The 24,938-nt window shown below is 44.1% G+C and overlaps 1 protein-coding gene across 1 annotated transcript; it reads left to right on the forward strand.

Annotated features, from left to right (window-relative positions):
* Nucleotides 1-19,404: 19,404 nt before the first annotated feature.
* Nucleotides 19,405-22,780, forward strand: LOC124677669 (probable CDP-diacylglycerol--inositol 3-phosphatidyltransferase 2). The gene is made up of 10 exons (XM_047213632.1): nt 19,405-19,532; nt 20,001-20,085; nt 20,179-20,228; nt 20,488-20,527; nt 20,622-20,666; nt 20,779-20,844; nt 21,108-21,222; nt 21,579-21,635; nt 21,726-21,824; nt 22,460-22,780. The coding sequence occupies exons 1-10, from the start codon at nt 19,472-19,474 to the stop codon at nt 22,511-22,513; spliced, it is 672 nt and encodes a 223-aa protein (XP_047069588.1). The 5' UTR covers nt 19,405-19,471; the 3' UTR covers nt 22,514-22,780.
* The last annotated feature ends 2,158 nt before the right edge of the window (nt 22,781-24,938 follow it).

Genomic DNA, 24,938 nt, shown 5'->3' on the forward strand with positions numbered 1-24,938 from the left:
GAACCCACTATCGAGCATAAATACTCCCTCTTGGAGTTAAGAGTAAAAACTTGGCCGCAGCCTCTACTAATAACGGAGAGCATGCAAGATCATAAACAACACATGAACAATAGATTGATAATCACCATAATCATAGTACTCTCTATCCATCGGATCCCGACAAACACAACATATAGAATTACATATAGATGATCTTGATCATGTTAGGCAGCTCACAAGATCTAACAATGAAGCACAACAGGGAGAAGACGACCATCTAGCTACTGCTATGGACCCATGGTCCAGGGGTGGACTACTCACTCATCACTCCGGAGGCGACCATGGCGGTGTAGAGTCCTCCGGGAGATGAATCCCCTCTCCGGCAGGGTGCCGGAGGCGATCTCGTAATCCCCCGAGATGGGATTCGCGGCGGCGGCGTCTCCGTAAGGTTTTCCGTATCGTGGCTCTCGGTGCCGGGGGTTTCGCGACGGAAGCTTTAAGTAGGCGGAGGGTCAACGCGAGGGGCCACACGAGGGGCCCAGGGGACAGGTCGGCGCGGCCGAGGCTTGGGCCGCGCCGGCCACCCCCCGGCTGCCTCGTGGCCCCACTTCGTTAGGTCTTCGGTCTTCCGGAAGCTCCGTGCAAAAATAGGACCCCGGGCGAAAGTTTCGTCCAATTCCGAGAATATTTCTTTACTAGGATTTCCGAAACCAAAAACAGCTAGAAAACAAAGAATCGGCTCTTCGGCATCTTGTTAATAGGTTAGTTCCGGAAAATGCATAAATATGACATATAATGTGCATAAAACATGTAGGTATCATCAATAAAGTAGCATGGAACATAAGAAATTATCGATACGTTGGAGACGTATCAAGCATCCCCAAGCTTAGTTCTGCTCGTCCCGAGCAGGTAAAACGATAACAAAGATAATTTCTGAAGTGACATGCCATCAAATCTTGATCATACTATTTGTAAACATATGTAATGAATGCAGCGATCAAAGCAAAGGTAATGACATGAGTAAACAAGTGAATCATATGACAAAGACTTTTCATGAATAGTACTTCAAGACAAGCATCAATAAGTCTTGCATAAGAGTTAACTCATAAAGCAATAAATCAAAGTAAAGGTGTTGAAGCAACACATAGGAAGATTAAGTTTCAGCGGTTGCTTTCAACTTATAACATGTATATCTCATGGATATTGTCAACATAAAGTAATATAACAAGTGCAATATGCAAGTATGTAGGAATCAATGCACAGTTCACACAAGTGTTTGCTTCTTAAGGTGGAAGGAGATAGGTAAACTGACTCAACAATAAAAGTAAAAGAATGGTCCTTCAACGAGGAAAGCATCGATTGCTATATTTGTGCTAGAGCTTTGGTTTTAAAAACATCGAGAGAGCATAAAAGTAAAGTTTTGAGAGGTGTTTGTTGTTGTCAACGAATGGTAATGGGTACTCTAACTACCTTATCAACCAGACTTTCAAGAGCGGCTCCCATGAAGGACGTTATTTCTACCACCGTGGTAGATCATCCCTCTTCTCTTTTGTTTACACATGTATTTTAGTGGGGTGGCACTCCTTCCAACCTTTCTTTCACAAACCATGGCTAACCGATTCCATCGGGTGCCCGCCAACAATCTCATACCATGAAGGAGTGCCTTTTTATTTTAATTTTATTATGATGACACTCCTCCCCACCTTTGCTTTCTCAAGCCATGGCTAACCGATTCCATCGGTGCCGTCCAACCTTTCACATACCATGGAGGAGTGTCTATTTGCAAAATTAAGTTGCTTACCGATAAATCGAGCAAAACATGTGAAGAGAATTATTAGTGAAGTTAATTAATTGGGGCTGGGAACCCCTTTGCCAGCTCTTTATGCAAAGTTATTGGATAAGCGGATGAAGCCACTAGTCCATTGTGAAAGTCTGTCCGAAGTAAATGACAAGATCGAAAGATAAAACACCACATACTTCCTCATGAGCTATAAAACATTGACACAAATAAGAGATGATAAATTTTGAATTGTTTAAAGGTAGCACTCAAGCAATTTACTTTGGAATGGCGGAGAAATACCATGTAGTAGGTAGGTATGGTGGACACAAATGGCATAGTAGTTGGCTCAAGGATTTTGGATGCATGAGAAGTATTCCCTCTCGATACAAGGTTTAGGCTAGCAAGGTTATTTGAAGCAAACTCAAGGATGAACAAGTGCAGCAAAACTCACATAAAAGACATATTGTAAACATTATAAGACTCTACACTGTCTTCCTTGTTGTTCAAAACTCAATACTAGATATTATCTAGACCTTAGAGAAACCAAATATGCAAATCAAATTTTAGCAAGCTCTATGTATTTCTTCATTAATGGGTGCAAAGCATATGATGCAAGAGCTTAATCATGAGCACAACAATTACCAAGTATCACATTATCCAAGACATTTTAGAATTACTACATGTAGCATTTTCCAATTCCAACCATATAACAATTTAACGAAGAAGAAACTTCGCCATGAACATTATGAGTAAAGCCTAAGGACACATGTGTCCATATGCAACAGCGGAGCGTGTCTCTCTCCCACAAAGTGAATGCTAGGATCCATCTTATTCAAACAAAAACAAAAATGAAAACAAACCGACGCTCCAAGTAAAGAACACAAGATGTGATTGAATAAAAATATAGTTTCAGGGAGGAACTCGATGATGTTGTCGATGAAGAAGGGGATGCCTTGGGCATCCCCAAGCTTAGACGCTTGAGTCTTCTTAAAATATGCAGGGGTGAACCACGGGGGCATCCCCAAGCTTAGAGCTTTCACTCCTCTTGATCATAGTGTATCATACTCCTCTCTTGACCCTTGAAAACTTCCTTCACACCAAACTTCAAGCAAACTCATTAGAGGGTTAGTGCACAATTAATAATTCATTCATTCAGAGGTGACACAATCATTATTTTCACTTCTGGACATTGCATAATGCTACTGGACATTAGTGGATCAAAGAAATAAATCCAACATAGCAAAAGAGGCAATGCGAAATAAAAGGCAGAATCTGTCAAAAACAGAACAGTCCGTAAAGACGAATTTAGTAATGGCACCAGACTTGCTCAAATGGAAAAACTCAAAACTAATGAAAGTTGCGTACATATCTGAGGATCACGCTCGTAAATTGGCAGATTTTTTCGAATTTTCTACAGGGAACTGTGCCCAGATTCGTGACAGACAGCAATGCTGTTTCTGCGCAGCAATCCTAAATATAACATCAACTTTGACATAGAAACTTTACTTGGCACAAAAACATGATAAGGAGAGGTTGCTACAGTAGTAAACAACTTCCAAGACTCAACAAAACAAAAAATTGCTGTAGGTAAAAACATGGGTTGTCTCCCATAAGCGCTTTTCTTTAACGCCTTTCAGCTAGGCGCAGAAAGTGCAAATCAAGTAACATCGAGAGTAGAAGCATCAACATCATAATCAGGGGTATTGGGAGTTTTCTCAACAATGCATGTTATCTCGTCTATGTAAGTTTCAGAGGCCCCTTTTTCATTATTCTTAGGCTTGCTATTCTCATCAAACAAATTTTCAGGAACAAGCCAACCATAGTTATTTTCTAGAGCTTCATGCATTCCTAGGAGTTTACAAGGTATTGTTGTCTTAACCTCCCCACCATCATTAATATCATTAGTGTACTTTACTCTCTCCATGTCCATCTTTTCAAGGAGACTAACAAAATTGGTGTAAGAACCAAGCATTTTATATTTAGCAAAGACTTTTCTAGCCTCTCTTGCTACACCACCAAATTCTTTAAGAAGGTTTTCTAAAACAAAGTCTTTCTTCTCTCCTTCCTCCATATCACCAAGTGTGAGAAACATGTGTTGGATTATAGGATTTAGATTAACAAATTTAATTTCCAGCATGTGTACTAAAGAAGCAACAGACAATTTCATAAGTAGGAGCAAGTTCTACCAAGTGTCTATCCTCAAAATCTTCAATTTGTGCTAACATGAGTGAAAAATTCCTCTATATTATCTCTTCCAATTATAGACCCTCGGCCTACCGGTATGTCTTTTAGAGTGTACTTAGGAGGAAACATGATGCAATAAGCAAAAAGTAAACTAGGCAAACAAAGTAAAGACGAGTAACTAATTTTTTTGTGTTTTTGATATAGAGAGCAAGACAGTAAATAAAGTAAAACTAGCAACTAATTTTTTTGTGTTTTGTTTTAGTGCAGCAAACAAAGTAGTAAATAAAATAAAGCAAGACAAAAACAAAGTAAAGAGATTGAGAAGTGGAGACTCCCCTGCGGCGTGTCTTGATCTCCCCGGCAACGGCGCCGAAAAATTAGCTTGATGGCGTGTAACTCACACGTTCGTTGGGAACCCCAAGAGGAAGGTATGATGCGCACGGTAGCAAGTTTTCCCTCGAGAAAGAAACCAAGGTTTAATCGAACCAGTAGGAGCCAAGAAGCACGTTGAAGGTTGATGGTCGCGAAATGTGATGCGGCGCAACACCAGGGGATTCCGGCGCCAACTAGGAACCTGCACAACACAACCAAAGTACTTTGCCCCAACGAAACAGTGAGGTTGTCAATCTCACCGGCTTGCTGTAACAAAGGATTAAACGTATCGAGTGGAAGATGTTTGCAAAGAAAACGAGTAAAACAAGTAGATTGTATGCTATGTAAAGAATAGGACCGGGGTCCACAGTTCACTAGAGGTGTCTCTCCCATAAGATAAAAGCATGTTGGGTGAACAAATTACAGTCGGGCAATTAACAAATAGAGAAAGGCATAACAATGCATATACATGACATGGTAAATATAGTGAGATTTAATTGGGCATTACGACAAAGTACATAGACCGCCATCCAACCGCATCTATGCCTAAAAAGTCCACCTTCGAGGTTATCGTCCGAACCCCCTCCAGTATTAAGTTGCAAAGCAACGGACAATTGCATTAAGTATGGTGCGTAATGTAATCAACAACTACATCCTTAGACATAGCATCAATGTTTTATCCCTAGTGGCAACAAGCACATCACAACCTTAGAACTTTCTGTCACTGTCCCAGGTGTCAATGAAGGCATGAACCCACTATCGAGCATAAATACTCCCTCTTGGAGTTAAGAGTAAAAACTTGGCCAGAGCCTCTACTAATAACGGAGAGCATGCAAGATCATAAACAACACATGAACAATAGATTGATAATCACCATAATCATAGTACTCTCTATCCATCGGATCCCGACAAACACAACATATAGAATTACATATAGATGATCTTGATCATGTTAGGCAGCTCACAAGATCTAACAATGAAGCACAACAAGGAGAAGACGACCATCTAGCTACTGCTATGGACCCATGGTCCAGGGGTGGACTACTCACTCATCACTCCGGAGGCGACCATGGCGGTGTAGAGTCCTCCGGGAGATGAATCCCCTCTCCGGCAGGGTGCCGGAGGCGATCTCCGAATCCCCCGAGATGGGATTCGCGGCGGCGGCGTCTCCGTAAGGTTTTCCGTATCGTGGCTCTCGGTACCGGGGGTTTCGCGACGGAAGCTTTAAGTAGGCGGAGGGTCAACGCGAGGGGCCACACGAGGGGCCCGGGGGACAGGTCGGCGCGGCCGGGCTTGGGCCGCGCCGGCCACCCCCTGGCTGCCTCGTGGCCCCACTTCGTTAGGTCTTCGGTCTTCCGGAAGCTCCGTGCAAAAATAGGACCCCGGGCGAAAGTTTCGTCCAATTCCGAGAATATTTCTTTACTAGGATTTCCGAAACCAAAAACAGCAGAAAACAACGAATCGGCTCTTCGGCATCTTGTTAATAGGTTAGTTCCAGAAAATGCATAAATATGACATATAATGTGCATAAAACATGTAGGTATCATCAATAAAGTAGCATGGAACATAAGAAATTATCGATACGTTGGAGACGTATCAGTTGGCACGAGGTATTGTCAGAGGCTTTGTGGGCTTATCGCATGTCGTATCATGGAGCAATAAAAACCTTGCCATACCATCTGGTCTACGGACAAGAAGCTGTGTTGCCCTGGGAAATCACGGCTGGGTCGAGACGGATTACGTTTCAGAATGATTTAACAACTGAAGAATATGCAGCCCTGATGAGTGACAGCGATTGAGGATGTAACGGAACTCAGACTATGGTCGCTTGAGAAAATTAAGGAGAACAAAGCCAAGGTAGCTCGCGCGTATAATAAGAAGGTGAGACCAAAGGAGTTCCACGTTGGTGATCTGGTATGAGAAGTTGTGTTGCCGTTGGGGACTAAGGATAAAGTGTATGGTAAATGGTCTCCAAATTGGCACGGGCCGTACGAGTCGACCAAGTTTTGAAGGGTAACGCATACATGCTCGAGGAGCTGAGCGGCGAGAAGTTCCCAGTGGCTGTCAATGGCCAGCATCTCAAGAAGTATTTCCCAAGTATGTGGGATGATGGGCAGTAAAATATTGGGGGCCGATGTATGAAATCGGCCGGTAAAAAAAAAATTTACGCAAAGTACAGCCGATGCACAGACATCGACTTTAGAATAAAAAAGCCGATGCGCAGCCATCAACTCTAGAGGAACAAACTATTACAAGCAAGGGTCACAGATTACCGTTTGGATTTGGGTAATTGAATTTGGCCTTATTGGCGTTTGACGGTGAAAGACCGATATATTGCTATCGGTTCTTGGTATGTGGACTTACTTGGACAATCGGAGAAATCGAATTGGAAAATATTCTTTATTGATAAGAGGATTTTTTACAAGGAAGAGCCGATTGCTCTCAAAAGGATGATCTGCTACCTAAATTGCTACTACTAATCCTATGCTAGTAGCCCCTAGCCTAGGGGCCGTCGCTGCCCTCATCGTCGCCGTCCGCGCCGCTGTCGGCGCTGCTGCCGGCGACCTCCTCGTCGCTGCTGAAGCCCTTGGCGGGAGCTTCGTCTTCATCTTCATCATCTTCGTCGTCGTCGTCATCCTCCGACCCGGCGCGGAAGCGCTTCATCGGCGGGTACTCGTCGGAGGAGGTATCCTCCTCCGCTTCCTCATCCTCCTCGTCGGAGCAGATGTCTTCGCCCCAGAGAGCATCGTCGTCGCTCTCCTCCTCCAAATCCCCATCAATGAGGAAATGGAGGTTGTCTTCCCCGTCGGCCAGGGATTCATCATCCTCTGACCAGACAGAGAAGTCCCAGTCCGCCTCGTCCCACCGCTCCGGGGCGCGTATGTCCTCCGGCGTCGGCTCACGGGAGGAGGAAGACTGGAAAGAGAGACCGGAGGAGGAAGAGGAGGAGGAGTCCATGGTGGAAGAAGGGTTTTCGAGTGCTACAGAGGAGAAGAGGATGAGGAGGCGATGTGGAGGCGAACTGCTCGGATGAGGTTAAATAAAGGGGATACAGTGGAGGTTGATTCAATACTGTGGCAGTTTCGAGGATGCGGTGCCAAAACTGTCAAATCGTGCAGTGCGGAGAAGTTGAGAAGGCAAGGCATCATGATGAAAAGGCACTGTAGCGGTTCTGCTCTGCAACGCATGACCCGATGGAAAACAGAGTGGTTTTGGAATTATTATTGCCAAAACCAGGGGGGCATGTATTATCACCAGATTTTGGCTAAATCAGAAGATGGGCCGTAATTGAGATGGGCTTGGAGGATATGTACATGAAGTGTCTCTGAATCGGCCTCGTGCGAGAGTTTGGGCTAGATTGCCCGTGTATATGTACATTATGGTAGATCGCATCTTAGTTTAGAATTAAGAGATAGAGTTTAGTCGTATACGACTAGGTTTATTCCAAAGATAGAAAGTCCCCGGACTATAAATATGTATCTAGGGTTATTGAGAAAGGAGGACGATCACGTTCACAACAAACACAATCTAGACGCATCGCCACCCCTTGTTTCGAGGGTTTCTTCCGGGTAAGCATCATGCTGCCTAGATCGCATCTTGCGATCTAGGCAGTATAGGTTTATTCGTTATCTGGTGTTGCTCGTACTGAAGCCTTGTTGATGGCGAGTAACACCGTTTATCATAGGTGTTTTGGGGCTTGCATCGATACTTTTTCGATATGTTTGCTTAGTTATGCTGCCCATCAATATCTAGCTGCCTTTACACCTATCTTGGGCGTAAGGGCAACATCTTGCTTCGTCTTTATTTAGTAGAATTGATCTGTTATAGTTGTTCCTTGTTCTTCAAGGATTAGTTTGATATCCGTATGGTTAGGCCTTGCAAACGGGTTGAACGATCCAGTAGCGCGTAAGGTGTGGTTTGTCGATCCTAGAAGGGATGTTCCGGGAATCGACTCCATGTTGGTTTTTAGGCCTCTTTTAGGGTTAGCTTTCTGTTATCTTACGTATCTGCCAGGCTCAACTACGTGTAGAATGTTCCGGTTATGCGGTGAAAACCCTAAACTGTTGTAGATCGATTTAACTTAGTATTGATAAAGCGGAATACCCATGTTATTGCAGATCCAATATGAACCATGGGTCAATCGGCTCTTTAAGCCGATTAGCAGGGTAACCTGAGAGCCGATCGAGGCTCATTTAATGTTTACGTATCTGCCATGCAGGAAATTAATCGAAGCAATCCAACACCTTCCTGACCAGGTATAGGTCAGGTGGCACTCCCTTGCGACCGTCAGGACGTGTGCCAGAGCATTGCGGGCCGTCGCCCGAGGGACCAGGGCCCACCAGCAGTCCTGGGAGCCTCCCGGCTCTCCGTGTTGCTCGTCGCTGCTCGCCGGTGGGTTTTGGCAGGGAACAGCATGTTACAAAAAATTATCAACTTTTTTTTAAATTTAGATATACTATCTACCTAGTAGACAGTCATCGAAATGTGCAGCCGTCACCGACTCAACACTGCACTTGCCGCCAAGCCGGAGGGCAGGAACGTAACGTCCATCCCTTCCCTCCCCCAATGTCTCCCGTCCCTCCCGCCGAATCCGTCCAGCCAATCCAGTCACCCTCCAGATCCAGGCAAGCGAGCACACCCACCACGTCGTCCATCCGGCCGCTCTCGCCGTAACGTGGCCGCCGCGCGCACGTGCGCGCCCCACCTGTTGGGCGTTCGGACATACGCGAATCCGGAGCTCGCGTGCGTGGGGACGCGGGAGAGAAGAAGGCATCCGAGGGGCGGAGCACGAGGAGATGAAGCTAGATTTTTAGCTAGCGCTGCCGTGCCACGCCGGACGTCGGAGCTGGACCCGACGAGTCAGCGCGCGGGGAAGACGACGCCGTGGCCCGTGCGCCTCTGTCTGTCTCTCTCGTCTCGTCTGGTGCGTCTGCAGCGAGCACGGAGGCATGCAGCGCTGTAACTTTTGCTGCGGCACCCAGCGGCCAGCGCTGGCTGGCTGTGATTGTCTGCCGATGGAACAGTGTAAATTTTGAAATTTAAACCTGTGGAGTGATGGTTAAAAATCAGGGGGCAGAACTCGCAACACAGCAACGCTAGCTGCATTGATTTGTGCCTGTCAACTTCAAATCACACGCACTTGCTGCTCCCTTCATCCCAAATTAACTGACTGAAATTTATTTTGATACGCATGTTGTTAGACTAGATAAATTGGAGGATATGTAAACAGCTCATGTAACTATAAATTATAAAGTCTCCATGGTCCGTCTACTATGGCAACGTCACGCTCTGAGAGACTAAGTTTAGTCTCACGTTGTAAGTTTGAAGGTATTTTTCTTTCACAAAATGATTGAAAAAAGGAGTTCACGTGCAGTCCTCCAGTCCTCTTCTGCCACAAACATCGCGCCATGTGGCTAGAGTTCAAGTTTGAAACTGGTTTTTGGAAGACTATTTTTTGCTCGGTGCACCGACTGAAGGTGTACGTCTCAATCGACCACTCTACCGACCTGTCTCTTTGCGTCACCCTTTTGGCTTCCTCATCCCGCCCATAAAATTTTTAGGAGGCGTTTTGGTGCGACTGCTCGCCTTTGTCCGTTTGCTTCCTCGCCAACTTACATCCGTTCGATATCCACCTCGTCGGCTTACTTTCTCGACAGATCCGCCGACTTGGATAAACCATGGGTGAAAACAACAACAGCCATGCATGGTGATGCTGCGGTGGCGGCGGCCTTGCTGGTCACGATGTACATGCTTTCCATATCTTACCTTCACTCATTCTTTTTTCATATGTATCCAGTTTTATGCATGTGGCTAAGTCGGCTAGTGTTTGTGTGACGTTGATTTCGCTAATTGAATTCACTTAAAAAAATTCTAATGACCTTAGCACACATTTTGGCATCTAGATATGTGTGTATAGAGATAAAATGGAATCAATCAAATTTAGATAGAATAGAAGTAGTAGATGTCTCGTTCGGCATCGTTTATGATGTTAGGAAGGAGACAACTAGGCGTAAACAATGTCGACCGTCGAGTCCGAGACAGTGACCCGAGAGAATACGATGTACGTAGTCGCAGACAAGATGAAGGGAATACGATGTGGTAGCACGTACGTACACAGGCAGGCAGCTGAACTGAAGCCTGATGAAGGGAATACGATGTGAGTTGACGTCGGGTAAGCGACGGAACCGGGCGCTGCGTATTCATTTAACTGTGGATACTCTCGCTCTGCATCGGGGCATGTGGCATTGTCGACTCTAACTCCGAGTAGGCGAGTACCATGTCATCATTGGTGTTCGGTCGGCGTAAGTTTGCTCCGTAATTGCAGGCGTAGATCTGAGTCAAGCGCCCACATGGATGTTTTTCTGACCAGCCGATGGATCGATCGGCCTGCTGAAACTGGAAGTTGGAACATTTTGTCTGAAGCATGGTGGTTAGATCGATCGTGAAAGAAAGGGTAGTTGAGCAGATCCACAGAATAGCGCGTCTGAGCTCTGAAGAGAGGAGGCGTATATATTCAGCCAGCATCATCAGCCGTATATATTCAGTTTTCGCAAAAAGAAAAAAACCCGTATATATATTCCGTTTGCACTTTACGGTGGGAGTGCTCTTTCTAGTTTCGTAACGAACCTGCTGATTCTGCCCAGCATTACGCTCTGACTCTATCGCTGCCAATCTAAACAAGCTTTTGCAGCTGACGAAGAACTCCTGACGATTATCTGGGTCAGAACCTCCCCATGGATGCCTCTGACGAAGAACGGCGTTCAGATTCTTATGAAACACAGCAAATGATTCCGTGCATCTATGGAGTAGCTCTAGCGTTCGATGGTTCCTGTAGGATATGCGGACCGTACCCTTCTCACTGCTATTCATGCTATCTGTTTGCTCTAGACAAGCATTCTAGTCAGTCTCGAGAGATGCCAACTGTAAACCTGGTTTCATTCTATACAAAAAAAAATGGAACCAGGGTTGAAATGCAGAGCGGCGTCAGATCCCGCCCGCTCCCTAGTCAAAATCATTTTTTTTATCTTGAGAAAACGTAAAAGTTTTTTTGTATTTCATTGCATTGAAAAGATAAGAGTTGTTTTACAATCCTACTAAAAGGCAGGGTACATGGTGGTTTTGTTTACATCAGTGTACATACCATGTCGTTGGCAGGACTACTCGCAAACCCTTGGAGCCAGCCTTTGCCCGAACCACAGCTTTTTTTTCGATAAAGGGAATATATTAATATCAAGAGGATATCAATTACATCTAGCCTCTGCAACAATGCACCACCCTAATGGCACTACGGATCCACACAGCCAAAAAAAGGAAAAAAAAACTGAGAAACAAAAGTCCCGCTACAGTATCGTGGGCCTAACAACAGCAAAACATTCACCACCAAGACAACACCTGAATTCCAGACTCTCCAAAAAAAGGTCGCCTCCAAGAAGGGAACAATGCTCAAACACCGTCGTCGCCCGATCAAAGATCTTAGGTTTTCACCCTAAAGATAGTCCCCGCTCTCAAAACAATGCCTCCACCAAGGCCATTGCCAGGCACAATCAGTTAAGGCCAGACCTTGGGTTTGCCCGAACCACAGCTTCATTGAAGATTGTTGTGACCAAGGCTAGCACCGATGGCTGGGCTATGTCGAACGGGACTGGATCCTCTAACGTTCAGAAAGCAAGTCACCTAAGCTACAGTGGTCAGCTGTGTAAAATTATGAAGAAAAGTCAGGGAGCTGTAGCAAACACACTATTTGAATTATTCTGTAGCAGATTACTATAGATAGTTACTGTACATATAAATCTCCTAAACTAAAAAAAATCGCTTATAAATTTGATTGTACGCAATTATAGTACATGGATATCGAGTGTGGATTTTGTACACACAAGCATGGGTATGGGTGTACTTTTTGATGTTCATTTGGTGTTGGAGATTCGTGCAAAGAAACAGTGGACAGAACATTTTCATCCATTTCTTTCATTTTCATGTCACGTCGCTGCATCTTTTCTCCTCGCTTTTCACCGCGCGACACGGGCCGCGACTGCTCGTGTCGGGTACAGCCCCAGACACGGCCGTTCCACGTGCTGTAGCCCCCGCCGTCCACACCGTGCGGACGACGCGCAGGCAGAGCACGCCTTCGCCTTGCGCCGTTGCCAGCGAACCGGCCACACCACGCCGCCGACGCGCAGGTAGAGCACGGCTTCGCCGTCGCCGTCCGCCGCCGTGCGCCGTCGCCTTCGCCAGCGAGCCGGCCACACCGCGCAGGTACTGTACGCCGTCGCCGTGCGCGTCGTCGCGATCCACGCCGCCGATGTGCCGTCGCCCCCTTTTCCTTGGCGCTTGTACTAACGGCGACGCGTGCTTCGTGCAGACAATGGCCGCGGGGCAACTCCAGGACGGACAATTCCCCATTGTTTGGAAGGAGGTAAATCGTCAAGTTTCTTCTCCCCTGTACCTGAGTACATCGGCTCGCTGATTCCTCCTCTGGGCGCTTCGCAAGGTGACGAATCCAGCGTCTCCGCCCAAGCAAGCACCACCGACATCGAGGAAATAGGTGCTGCACGCTCTGGCTTCGATGGCGTGTCCGGGGAAGAATGGTGGAGCAACGGAGGGTGCGGGGGCGACGAGCTGGGCCGCGGCATGGATGAGCGCCTGGCCCCAGATCTGGGCACTGGCAGCGACGGTGGTGCTGCCCCATGTGCTACAAGCGTCAGCGTCCAAGAGGGGACAGGCGACGACGACCACGACGGGATCGGGAATTCGAGTTCAAAAACAAAAAAAAGTAAGATCGTACATCCTGTAGTAATCTATTTGTGTCAATTCCAATTCATTTGTAATTTGTAAGATTTGAGTAGTGTAGCAAAAATTCTGAGGAGAAGTAATCAAAGGCTGGGCTTCAGATTTCCACTCTGTACCACTTCATTGGGCTATCTGCTTATTTCGTATTGTATCTTGTAGGCAAAAACTGTAAAGACATGCTTCGATTTTATGCCCAGATTTCTGCCCAGTTTTGCGTGGAGACATGCTTTCTAACTAGTTGATTATGTTGTGTCGCTCTATACACTCGTTAAGTTTTTGTGATCATGTTCTTATGTAGGTTTAGAGGTTGGAAAGGATCTGATGTTTGAGTTGGGCCACCTAGAGATATTGGAGCAGTGGAATTAGCCATGAGGAATTCGGCAACAAGGACAACAAAATACATCCTGGAGCCAGTGTTCGGCACTTGTTTTGATTCCCTTGCAGAAGCGTACGAGTTCTACAATCTGTATTCATGGGAGGTTGGTTTTGGCATTAGATATGGACATAGCTACATAAACGGGGAACGGTACAGGTCATCGCAGGACCTGATATGCCAGCTAGAGGTGAAAACATGTTGCCATCTCCATCAGTTTTGTGATGTCCCTGTCCTGTCATTTTGTTACACTTGGTTTATCGCTGAAAAATGAATGCTCGTTTTGTTTCTTCTCACAGGGGTTTGACAAGAGGGAAAAAACGAATCACCTAGATGCGGATGCAAGGCGATGATCCGTCTTCACAGGACAGATGACCATGGTTGGTTTGTGGAGACAAATCAGCCAGATCACAACCACCCGCTGGATGACAATTGCGGTGAGAAAATGCAATGGAACTCACACAAAAGGATTGACTTCAACGAAGAGAACTGAAAGTGCAAACCACATGCTGAAGACATATATCCCTCGGAATTCTTCAATGAACAAGTTTGTGCCCAGTACAACAAACTTCTTAAAGATAGGAATGAAGCCCAGAGTTTGTATGAGCTCGTATGAGCTCGTATGCTCGTATCTACACACAGGCAGTGATGAACCTTTTCAAAGCTGAGCTGGAGATGGGACAGAATTTCAACCCACCTAAGGAAATAGAAGCCCAGAGTTTGTATGAGCTCGTATGCTCATCTCCGTCCCAGTTGGGCTTGAACAAAATTCACGCTTCGTGTTGAGGAAGGCCAGCGCTTTCTATGTGAATGTGGTTTGTTTGGACATTTCGGTGTCCTGTGCGCCCATGTCATTAGGGTGAGTTATCTGATTGCTCACACATTCTGCCGTGCTTAAGGTTTTACTGGCACTGATTAACCATGTGCATACTTGCAGCTGATGATACACCTTGGATTGAATCAGATCCCTGACTTCCACATAATGAAGTGGTGGACAATGCCATATCTTAGCTATTGTAAGGGATTTCTGTTGTAATTTTCTTGACATTTTCTGTTGCATTTCCATTTCAGCGCTGCAATGCCAGAGCTTAGCTACTTTGTCGGTTGAGACATGAGATTGCTCAATTATGTGTTGTGCACTTCGCACATTGTTACAGCAAATTATTTGTCCTGTGCAAAGTGTTATATGCTGGTAAAGAACAACTGGACTAACTAGAGGAATGCCAGGATGAAAATGATGTATGTGGTTATAATAGGTGAGTCTGTTTTCTATTTGCTGGTGAGCTCTCCAATTTCACATCTTAGCTATTTCGCTGCTTTGATTTGAGGATACATAGTAGTTTGGAGTGCAAAGTGTTCCCACAAAAACCTCGTGCTCATCTAATAGAACACAGATCAAAGCAAAGGCAAAATCCTGGAGATGTCTGACTCTGTTCCATCCAGCATCGACCCTGAGCACGTCTCGTGCTTGATCTCAGTATCTGATGGTACAGTGTCCCAGGGCCCATGGTTCCGGAGAGCTCACTGGAGATCTCGTCGTTCAGTTTGTTTTGCCAGCTATTTTTCGTTCGCGCTGTAGTAGGTTCGTTTTCAGTTGGTTTCGATTATGCTGACGCCTGTCTTTGGCATATTTGTTCCTCTCAGATCGGGCTTGGGGATTCAGGATACCAAGAAGACGAGGAAGTGAGCGTTTGATACGACAGCCACGGCGACGGTGAGCAGGAAGAACTTGTCGACGGGGATGGGAAGAGATTCTGTTGCTTGTTCCTCGTGAGGTTAGTTCAGTTGCCCGTCTACTACAGAACTGTAATCAACTGCGACGAGGGTATCTGATTTGAACAAAAATACATCTCAGGTTGGTCCGGGCTACGGTAGGCGCAGCGGAGCACGTCCTCCGCCGCTGCCACATCCTCTGGCGGAGCCGCATCGGCATCGGCTGACGCATCCTCCGGCGGAGCCGCCCCCGCTGCCGCATCCGCCCACACCGCCGCATCCTCCGCCGCTGTCGCATCCTCCGGCGGAGCCGCCCCCGCTGTCGAATCCAGCGCCGCCGCATCCGCTGCCGGTGCCGCTGCGCAGAGAAGACTGGGACATGGTGGTGGAGGAGAGGGGAATCGGGAGGAGAGGTGCTTGTCGCGACCAGCTGCTGTCGGGTGAGAGAGAAAAGCAGCAGTGGGGATGGTGGAATCATCCCGTGTCCGGTGGCTTTATGCCCCTGTTCATGGGACCCACAAACTTTACAGAATTGAACGAAAAAGAGCAAAATAGTTTCTCTCACATGCCATCTTGTCCGAATCTCCAAGAATCCAACCGCTGTGGAAGCACCCACACCCATGCTTGGGTGTACAAATGTATTTCCGCATGGATATCACACATATATTTTTTGCAAATTAATTTAAATCAAAATAATCATAATTATGTGGATGTGAAGAAGAGAAGTTAGAGAACTGTAGCTTAGGTGACTTGCTTTCTAAACGTTAGAGGATCCAGTCCCATGTCGAACGCGCATGAGTTGTGTTATTTTCAGATCATCCACGATGTCAACAAAATCACTCACCCTAGCTTCTTTTTAGCTAATCAGTTTAGTTCGAGCTGGCTCATATTTTCATGGGCTTATGCGCCTTGCAACCCTAACCCGAGGCAGTGATCATTTTTCTCTACAGAAAAGTAGCATCTAAAATCACACTAAAATTCAAAATTTCTATTTTATTTATGCCAGAGTGACGAAAATTGTCTGCTTCAAATTCCGATCCTCTTTTTTGAGGCTTAGTTGCGTATTATTCCACATTTTATCTCGTGTGCCCTTTTCGTAACAACACCGTCGTGCTCACCCATCTAATTTAGCTCTATTATATGGTTCATGTTCTATAAATGTGATATAGTTTCAATTATATCTCCTGAATTGCAAAATTATGTTTAAAAAATAAAACTCGTGTATAGAGTTTACAATATGGCTTTACGAGAAATGGTTAGAGTTGTTTATTAAGATTTCCAAATTATGTTGATTTATTTTAGATTAAAATTTGAACTTGTAGTACATTGTTGCAGCATAATGAAGATTACAATCGTACATTTTTTTTAAAGAAGATCACTCATAATGAAATAACAATGCATGAACTATAAGAGTTTGTTTTTTCAAGATTTTGTGAAATTCATGTAATTTTTTAAAATTATGTGGTGACCCATGGCATCCTAGTTAGTTGCTACATGGGTTACAAAAGTGGTCATGATGTTGATAAAAGGGTATCTTATTAAATAAAGTAAAATATGAAATATTGCACAATCGTGGAGTAAACTATAAAAGAGATTGCATAATATAGCGCAACTGCGCAAATGATACTATAAACTCATAGTATTTCATATTTTATTGACATGTTTGTCAATCACTACTTTTTTACCATACTAATATCTCCATGTTCTATAGGATCATTTTAAATTAAACAGGAGACCTAAAATCAAAAGAAACTTCAATCAAATTATGTTAGCTGCAAGTAACCGAGAACTGAGTGCTAGCTCAGTGGCAAGCTTGCGAGTGTTCAGCCAGCTCACTCGGGTTCGAGTCCCAACAGGACCGAATTAATCAGGGTGTTATCTAGCGCGTATAAATTCGCTGCTGGAGAGGTCTCATCATCTATCTAACAACGTATAGCCAAAGGATGGAATCTTCCCCCGTTGGTCAACGTTAGCTGCAAGTAACCATTGAAAGAAGTTCTCTGGGCTCGGTTGTACCTAACTAACTTAGATATTCTTGGTGTACCGAATAATCTGAAAATTATTATACATATTGGAGTATTAAAGCTATGTTAACATGTAAAGTTTCGCATTCATACATTTTTCGTTTGGGCAAAAAAAGAAAAAAATAGAAATTACAATTTATTTAGTTATTTTCTATTGTTTGTTTCTTTTCTGTATTAACCACATATTACCTTTTTCTCTGAGGTTTTCTTGCGATATTGTACAATGTTATGCAGCACACTTTTATGTGAGATTTTTTTACTGCAACTATAATAACATGAAAAGGTCCAAAAGTTAGTTAGGTGTACCTACACCCTAGATCATTTACGATTTCCATAACCTGTTATAGTTTTGAGAGTATTCATCAATTGTTTGAAGCCTTCGGAACCTAATCAAATTTTATTTGAGTTTGAGTTTTTTATATTTGATTAAAACTTGGTCAAGAGATGTTCTAATTTTTGTTGGGTTGAAGTTAACTACGAAAAGGTTTAAATTGTTCCAAACAAGTTTTTTAACACTACATGGAGACCATTTTCATAACCCATGACATAGTTTTAAGATGTCTTGTCAAAAATGTTACTTCAAGGCTAATAACTTTTCATCGATGCGTCTACAATAGTTATCCAAAGGTAGCAAATGCATCTTTTAAACTAGCATAAATTTGATTTTAAAAAGCAACTGATCAATAGCAACTGATTAAGTGACTAACAATGCTTTGATATAGTGACAGACTATTGTATAGGAAAATAAGAATATGTTTGTCGCCAAATCTACCTGCTATGTTGTTTGCATTTATGTTTCATGGTTTTACCAATTTAGTGTCACAGGTTAGAGTTGGAGTTGATGGTTTCTAAGTAAAGTAATGACATAAGATCCTAACTAGACAACACGGTAAAAAGGGGATATTTTTCCTTTTTTTTTGAATTTTAAGTGGCGGTGGTGGGGTGGATTTGAATTTTAATTCCCATGCACAAATTGACTTCATCGTTAAGGAAACCATGGCATTATCTATTTGCACTTCTACATTGCACTCGTTGTTAAGATTTTATTGTGCGCGGTCGATTCATCCCTTTCTTATCCTCTCCACTTTTATTGAACCTTGGGCTCGATATTGGATTTGGGAATGTAGAGAGCCAAAACTGTAGAGTTCAAAACAATCCTAGAATACATATTCACGAGATGTAAGCTAAAAGGTAATACTCCAATATCTCTTACTTTCTAAGATCAAAATCAAATCAAAAGTTTTTTATTAAAAAATTATAACTAGTTTCAAATCCTAAATAAAGACACCAAAGTTTAAAACTAAAAACAATCATAAATTTGAAATACAGAGTTCGCAAATTAGAAGTCGACAACAAAATTAGGAAGTTAACACACCACAACCCACAGCTCAATGAGAGCCGAGAGAGCACAAGAGATAAGATCCCTCCACGCGTTTTTGGAACATTTTCTAGCACTTTATTCTGGCCTAGCTGCACTAACTGGATAGATGTCAGACTCAAGCTGCGTGTGATAGGCCGAGAGTTGCAATTTGCAAGAGGATAATACTGGCATGGTTGCCATTTGAGATCTCACTAAAGCAAAATATTCCTCAGAAGAAATAGTATGAAATGAAAAGAGAAAGTGAGGGGGTCAAAAAGAAAAAGAAAAAGAAAGCCGCCTCGCCTGACCTTAGCCGTCCCGTCCCGAGTCTCGACCCCAACCTGGCCGCTTCCACCGTGCTCCTCCTCCTCCCACCGCCGCCCGCCCCGCCTCGGCTCCGCCCAGCGCGCCGCCTCCTGCTCCTCCCGAGGCCCCGCCCCGCCGCCAGCCGCGTCCCTCCCGCCGCGCCGCTCTCCCTCGACGACGGCATCGGTTGCGGCACCTCGGTGGTCCAGCGGCGGCGGCGACGACGCGGTCGGGTGGCGCTGGTGACCGCGGTCTCACCGGTACCCGCGGTACGTTGTTCCTGTTTCTTTTTCTGTGCTGGTAGTGAATCGAACAGCGAATTCAGGGTCGAGCCCCGATCTGGATCGATTGATCGAGGCGAGGGTTTCACGACGGTGTGAAACGAATTCCGTAGCTATCTATGGTCAGCGATGTCAATATGTAGTGGCAGCATATTTTTTACCTGGAGATATCTTACTATTACATTGTGCGTGAGAGGGTATTGCTCGATCAGTCTGCGAAATGATGCAATGAATTTACAGGAATCCAGAGAAGGATACTCCTCTCATTCAAGGAACTGCCAGTCTTCTAGCAGCTGGTACCTCCTGGCTTCAATGGCGCAGCCAGCAGCTAAAAAGGCACCGTCGGTGTACCTGTACATCCCTAATCTCATTGGTAAACCTCTGGATGATTGATTGTTTACATATCAGTTTGTCACTCTGTTATTGATCATAACTAGTGTTCAACTGCCATTTTAGAATAATTCCCATTACTAATTTACTATGCTGATTATATAACTCCTCATGTCCACATTTAACTTTGCTGGAAGATTCTGTCATGTCATTTGCGACTCCAAATGCTATCGCCTTGCTACCATTGCGTGTCCCCCTCTTTAATCTAAGTTCTAATATCTACATCAGACGTGTCATTTCTACTTGCACCATCATCACCATTTTGTACTAAGTAGCATGGTGGGGAAATGTTAGCAACTAAAAGGAAGTAAAATCATATAATAGTAAAATTAACATAAAAGAATGCATGCCACTAAATATTTGGAAGTTTGTAATGTTTTGCACGTAAAATTGTTGCTGGCATCTGGATTTAAAGCGTACATGTTAACTTATGATAACTTTTATTTTGCAGGATACCTCAGGATCATCATGAATTTCATCGCATTTGCTGTGTGCTATTCCAACAGGACACTCTTTGCTATCCTGTACTTCTTCAGGCAAGTCCCATAAATCTAGCTAAGATCAGCTGTGTTCATGATCTTATTCAACTATTTTATCTCTATGATTCTAACATCTCTGTAAAATATCAGCTTCTTCTGTGATGGCTTGGATGGTTGGTTTGCCCGGAAGTTCAATCAAGGTAACAAGTTGCATCCCTTGTATGTTTAGTGACGTAGCCTGCCGTGCAGAGAAGAGTGATTTTGCGGCCTTTTTGTATGTTGAAACTTTGGCGTTTACACTTTACCTAACTTTGCAGAAGTAAATTGCAAATAATTACCACAGCAAAATCTGTTCATGCCCTGTTTGAATGAGATTTTTGTCATTTAATTTACCTGTATATAATATAATAGGTAACTTTTTGATGCTATCTGACCTCTTTATCCTATTCCATGTATCAGCATCAACATTTGGAGCTGTGTTGGACATGGTAACAGATAGGTACTCCTTGAATAAACCATTTAAAGCTGTATAGGCCAGGTGCAAATATTCTGCAGCATGAAATAGTTTCATTTCTTATATTGATCTACTTCAGGGTTAGCACTGCTTGTTTATTGGCGCTTCTCTCACAGTTTTACAGGTATATAAAAGTAGAGCTCAAAGCACTTCAATCATTGTATATCGAATATCGGTACCTGCATTAATTTCCTTGTATACCACATTGTCCCTTGAAAGTGCAATTTTCTTTTCAGACCTGGCTTGGTTTTCATACTGTTACTTGGGTTAGACATTTCAAGCCACTGGTTTCAAATGCACAGGTTAGTTTTCTCCACCAATTTTGCACAACTTGTCCCATTGACTTGTGTTCTCCTGGTACCCAATCCTGTCTCGTAAAACAGAAAAGGAAGATAATAAATACAAACACCAACTATGCTAATTGTGTAAGTATTATGTGATGGTATATGCTGCATACATTATGTGCTAGTTGTCCAAGAGTTTCTTATGTTCTATTTCGTTTCCTATATCTACTGATTTGTACATCAATTGCTAACCATCTGTTGACATATAATTTCTGTACCAGTTCTTTCTTATCAGGCAAGGCTAGCCACAAAGATGTGAAGCACACAGAGAATGGGCTTCTGAAATTCTATTACGGATATCGGCCATTCATGGCCTTCTGCTGTGTTGCCTCTGAGGTATATGGCTGTTCACACTTAAAACAGCTTGCATGATTAACACGGATTAAGGAAATACAACATGAGTACTGTTTGGGATGGTATTTGGTTGGGTGAGCTGAGTGATAGATGGGGCATAGCATGCATACATATGTGATTTAATACCTTGATACATGCCATTTTTATGTGACCAACACCAATCAAATGAGCAAGTCCATTGTGTATCTGTAGTTATGCACATGAAACTGATATAACAAACATATATGTCCATCCAAACGCCACTTGGCATATCCAGTACTCATTTACACATCTGACCAGCTAACTCCTAGTCTCCTATATACATATTCCATCTTACCTACAAAGCTTTCAACTTACAGGTTCTGTACATTATCCTCTTTCTCTTTGCTGATGAGAAGAATACAAGCTTGCTCAGTGTAAGATGCCATAATCTCTATAGCTGTCTTCTCTAAATCAAGCAGTTAGCATGCAAGTTGCTGAGGATCTGCCATTCCTGTGTGCTACAGGTGTGCAGAGGTATTCTGAAGGAAAGTCCCCTTATTGTCTTCGTGTTCATTTCAACTCTAATCGGTTGGGCCCTAAAACAAGTGATCAACGTCATCCAGGTAACAACTTTAGTGCAGCTAACTGGTATTTGCACATCTGAATGTATCCAGGTTAGATGTTGAACAGCTATTGCTTAAGTAAAAAATGCCTTTTATTTTGCGATTCGGCTATAACATTATTGTACTTGCTGGATGCAACCATGTTGTTGCTAGATGTAGAACAGCTATTGCTGAAGTAAATGCCTAGAGTTATTCTTTTGCGTTAGGCTCTAACAGTCTTTTACTTGTGGACTGTAGTTGTAGGATACGTATACTGTTAGAACAATGGGTTATTCCTCATGATACTGACAGTATTAATGAAACTGTAGTCGTGCCATTGCTAGATTGTTAGATGTTGAACAGCTATTGCTTAAGTAAAAAATGCCTTTTATTTTGCGATTCGGCTATAACATTATTGTACTTGCTAGATGCAACCATGTTGTTGCTAGATGTAGAACAGCTATTGCTGAAGTAAATGCCTAGAGTTATTCTTTTGCGTTAGGCTCTAACAGTCTTTTACTTGTGGACTGTAGTTGTTGGTATATATACTGCTAGAACAATGGGTTATTTCTCATGATACTGACAGTGTTAATGGATATCCTTCGATATGAGGCTCAAAAAGTTGATATTGATTGATGTACCTTTCCTGATTGCAGATGAAAACAGCTGCAGATGCTTGTGTTGTGTATGATTTGAAAAGAGGCAAGTGAGGAAGCAGGACCCAGGTTTAGTTTTTATTTGTGTTGGCAACTTGGCATGTCCAAGAAAAACATACGGTCAGGCGGGCTTGGTTGTAAGGCACATATGGTAGCTCCTTGATGTACCTCTTAACATGTCTCTGGTCTGGGGGTTAACACGCTATGGGAAAAGCAGCGTGAAAAGAAAAGGGAGAAACGCTAAAACATGGAGATTCAGATTGACAGGTTCTGTAATGTGTACATCTTTTCTATGTGGTGAATTCGATCTTTCTTTCTTTCCGTACCAGCATGGTGCTTTATTTCCAGTCAGAAACGATGATAGTGCCTACCTCTTATTGTACTGGTATACCGACAGTGTTTACTTGGTTGTTTTGCTGGAGATTTGCTCCTGTTACAAAAGCTGACTCGATTTGCCTTTTTTCCTTGTGTAAAAACCCTGGGCTTTGAACATGTGATAATCCACTGATGCAAGCCGAAATTCTAAGCGAGTGTTTACCTTCTCGCAGTCTCTGTGGGCACTTTCTCGGGGGATCTAGTTGCCTGTCGAGGCAGCAAGTCATAGGCACCATGAAAGTTATTGATCCAACCTTGAACACGTTTCCACCACCTTGGGCATGTTAAGAAAAGAGAGCGATTCGAGATCATCTTCCACTTACGAGTCTTGATCATTCTTACAAAGTAGTATTCAGAAGAAACTTCCTGGCACATACATTAATATTAAGGGAGCCATCGAAATGTGACTAAAACCCCTGAAGTTGGGACTATACTCGGCAATGTGTGCACAGGCAAAATTCAGCTCCTAGAAGGTCATGATCATGCTAGAATTTGGCATGCACAATCTAGCACGGAAGGTGTGAAATTAACGTCGTCGACGTAGTTGCCCGTATCGATGACGGAGTCGCCAAAGGCGAATGCACGAAGGACGAAGGTATGCTAGCTCTTGCGGCTTTTGGCAGGAGAGAAGAGATTTGAGTGTTGTGGACTTCGGCCGTGCTTGATCGTACTGTAACACGTACCTAAGAGGCCAAGACTCTACTTGTTTTTTAGAAAATGAAGTCGTCCTGACCCCGCAAATTAACCCGTAATCTAATTCTACCCTATTTTTCTTGATAGGGACCCTTTGCGAAGGATTTGACTAGCCTCTGATGCCGGGATCAGAATCAGACCCCATCGTCCACGTTCCGAGTCACCATCAAACGCCTTGTCACGTAGTCTACGTCTGTCAATCTGAACCCTTTTCCAAGCTCCTCTTCCCAGCTTGTTGTTTCCCAAACCATCGGCTGATCGGCGCCTAATTAACCCCTCTGATTTCACAGTATAAAAGCATAGATCGCATGCTTCCCTTGAACATCACCAGTTCACCATTCACCACGACATCAGTACATCAGACGATCGACCATCATCAAGCCACAAACCTCACCACACTAGCCAGCAAGCTACGCGGCACACAAATTCAGCAACAATGGCTCTGGCTGCCTGGAGAAGCAAGAACAGCACGACCGAGGCCGCCGTCCAGAGCCGGTACTTCGTCCTCGCCGGTGCAGGCGACGGCGGGAGGACACCGAAGGGGTACGTTCCGATAGTGCTGGTCGGCGACGGCGACGAGGGATGCACGGAGGAGAGGGTCCTGGTGCACGTCGCCATGCTCAAGGAGCCGTGCATGGAGGGGCTGCTGGAGATGGCCGCGCAGCAGTTCGGGTACGGCCAGCAGGGCGTCCTCAGGATCCCCTGCGACGCAAGGCAGTTCCACCAGATGATGGTTAGCGTCCACGGCAAATCCAGATGAACTTTGATCTGCATGACTGCATCAGCATCAGACGGTTCTTTTGGTTTCCTGATCTTGTACACTGGAGCGTTAGAAAGCCAAGGCACAGGTCACTTATATTAGTCGGTGAAAGTGTGTAGTTCAGGATAGTGAGATAGTGCTCATTTGAATATTTGATCTTCTTTTGTACGAAGTCAAATGGTTTATATGTGAATGGGTGCACATCAAGATCATGTAAAGTGTATGTTTTTACAAGAGAGATTTACTTCAATTTTTTTCTTGAACGGGGGCTACAAAAGACTTAATGTATTAATCAATTTGATAATTACATAGTAAATTAACGGAAAACTTGACGAAAATCGTACAAACATGACCGATCGAACCAGCACACAACACAAATATGACTCACACACAATTAATCAGGGAAAAACACAAGCATCATCATCGTCCCTCTAGTTATACATGATTTAGTATATAGTGGTGTTGAGGTTATACATTTACTCCACTGCACATTTTTTAGATCACCTTAAGTGTACCAATCTTCTATTAAGGGTAACCGGTGTCTGGTTTCTCCAACACAAACAACTAGCCACAACACACAACGCAACCTTGGATCAAGGGGAGAACCAACCCGTGGTTGGATGGTTATGAGGACAGTGGCACCCCTAGCCC

Source organism: Lolium rigidum, chromosome 7 (genome assembly GCF_022539505.1).
Source record: "Lolium rigidum isolate FL_2022 chromosome 7, APGP_CSIRO_Lrig_0.1, whole genome shotgun sequence".
Classification (NCBI taxonomy): domain Eukaryota; kingdom Viridiplantae; phylum Streptophyta; class Magnoliopsida; order Poales; family Poaceae; genus Lolium; species Lolium rigidum.

Bases quoted from the DNA above. Each gene is read 5' to 3' on its own strand.
- LOC124677669 (XM_047213632.1), top strand. From the start codon at position 19,472: ATGGCGCAGCCAGCAGCTAAAAAGGCACCGTCGGTGTACCTGTACATC. The intron at 19,533-20,000 runs GTAAACCTCTGG...TTTATTTTGCAG, and splicing joins GTACATCCCTAATCTCATTG to GATACCTCAGGATCATCATG. The intron at 20,667-20,778 runs GTATATAAAAGT...TTTTCTTTTCAG, and splicing joins CTTCTCTCACAGTTTTACAG to ACCTGGCTTGGTTTTCATAC.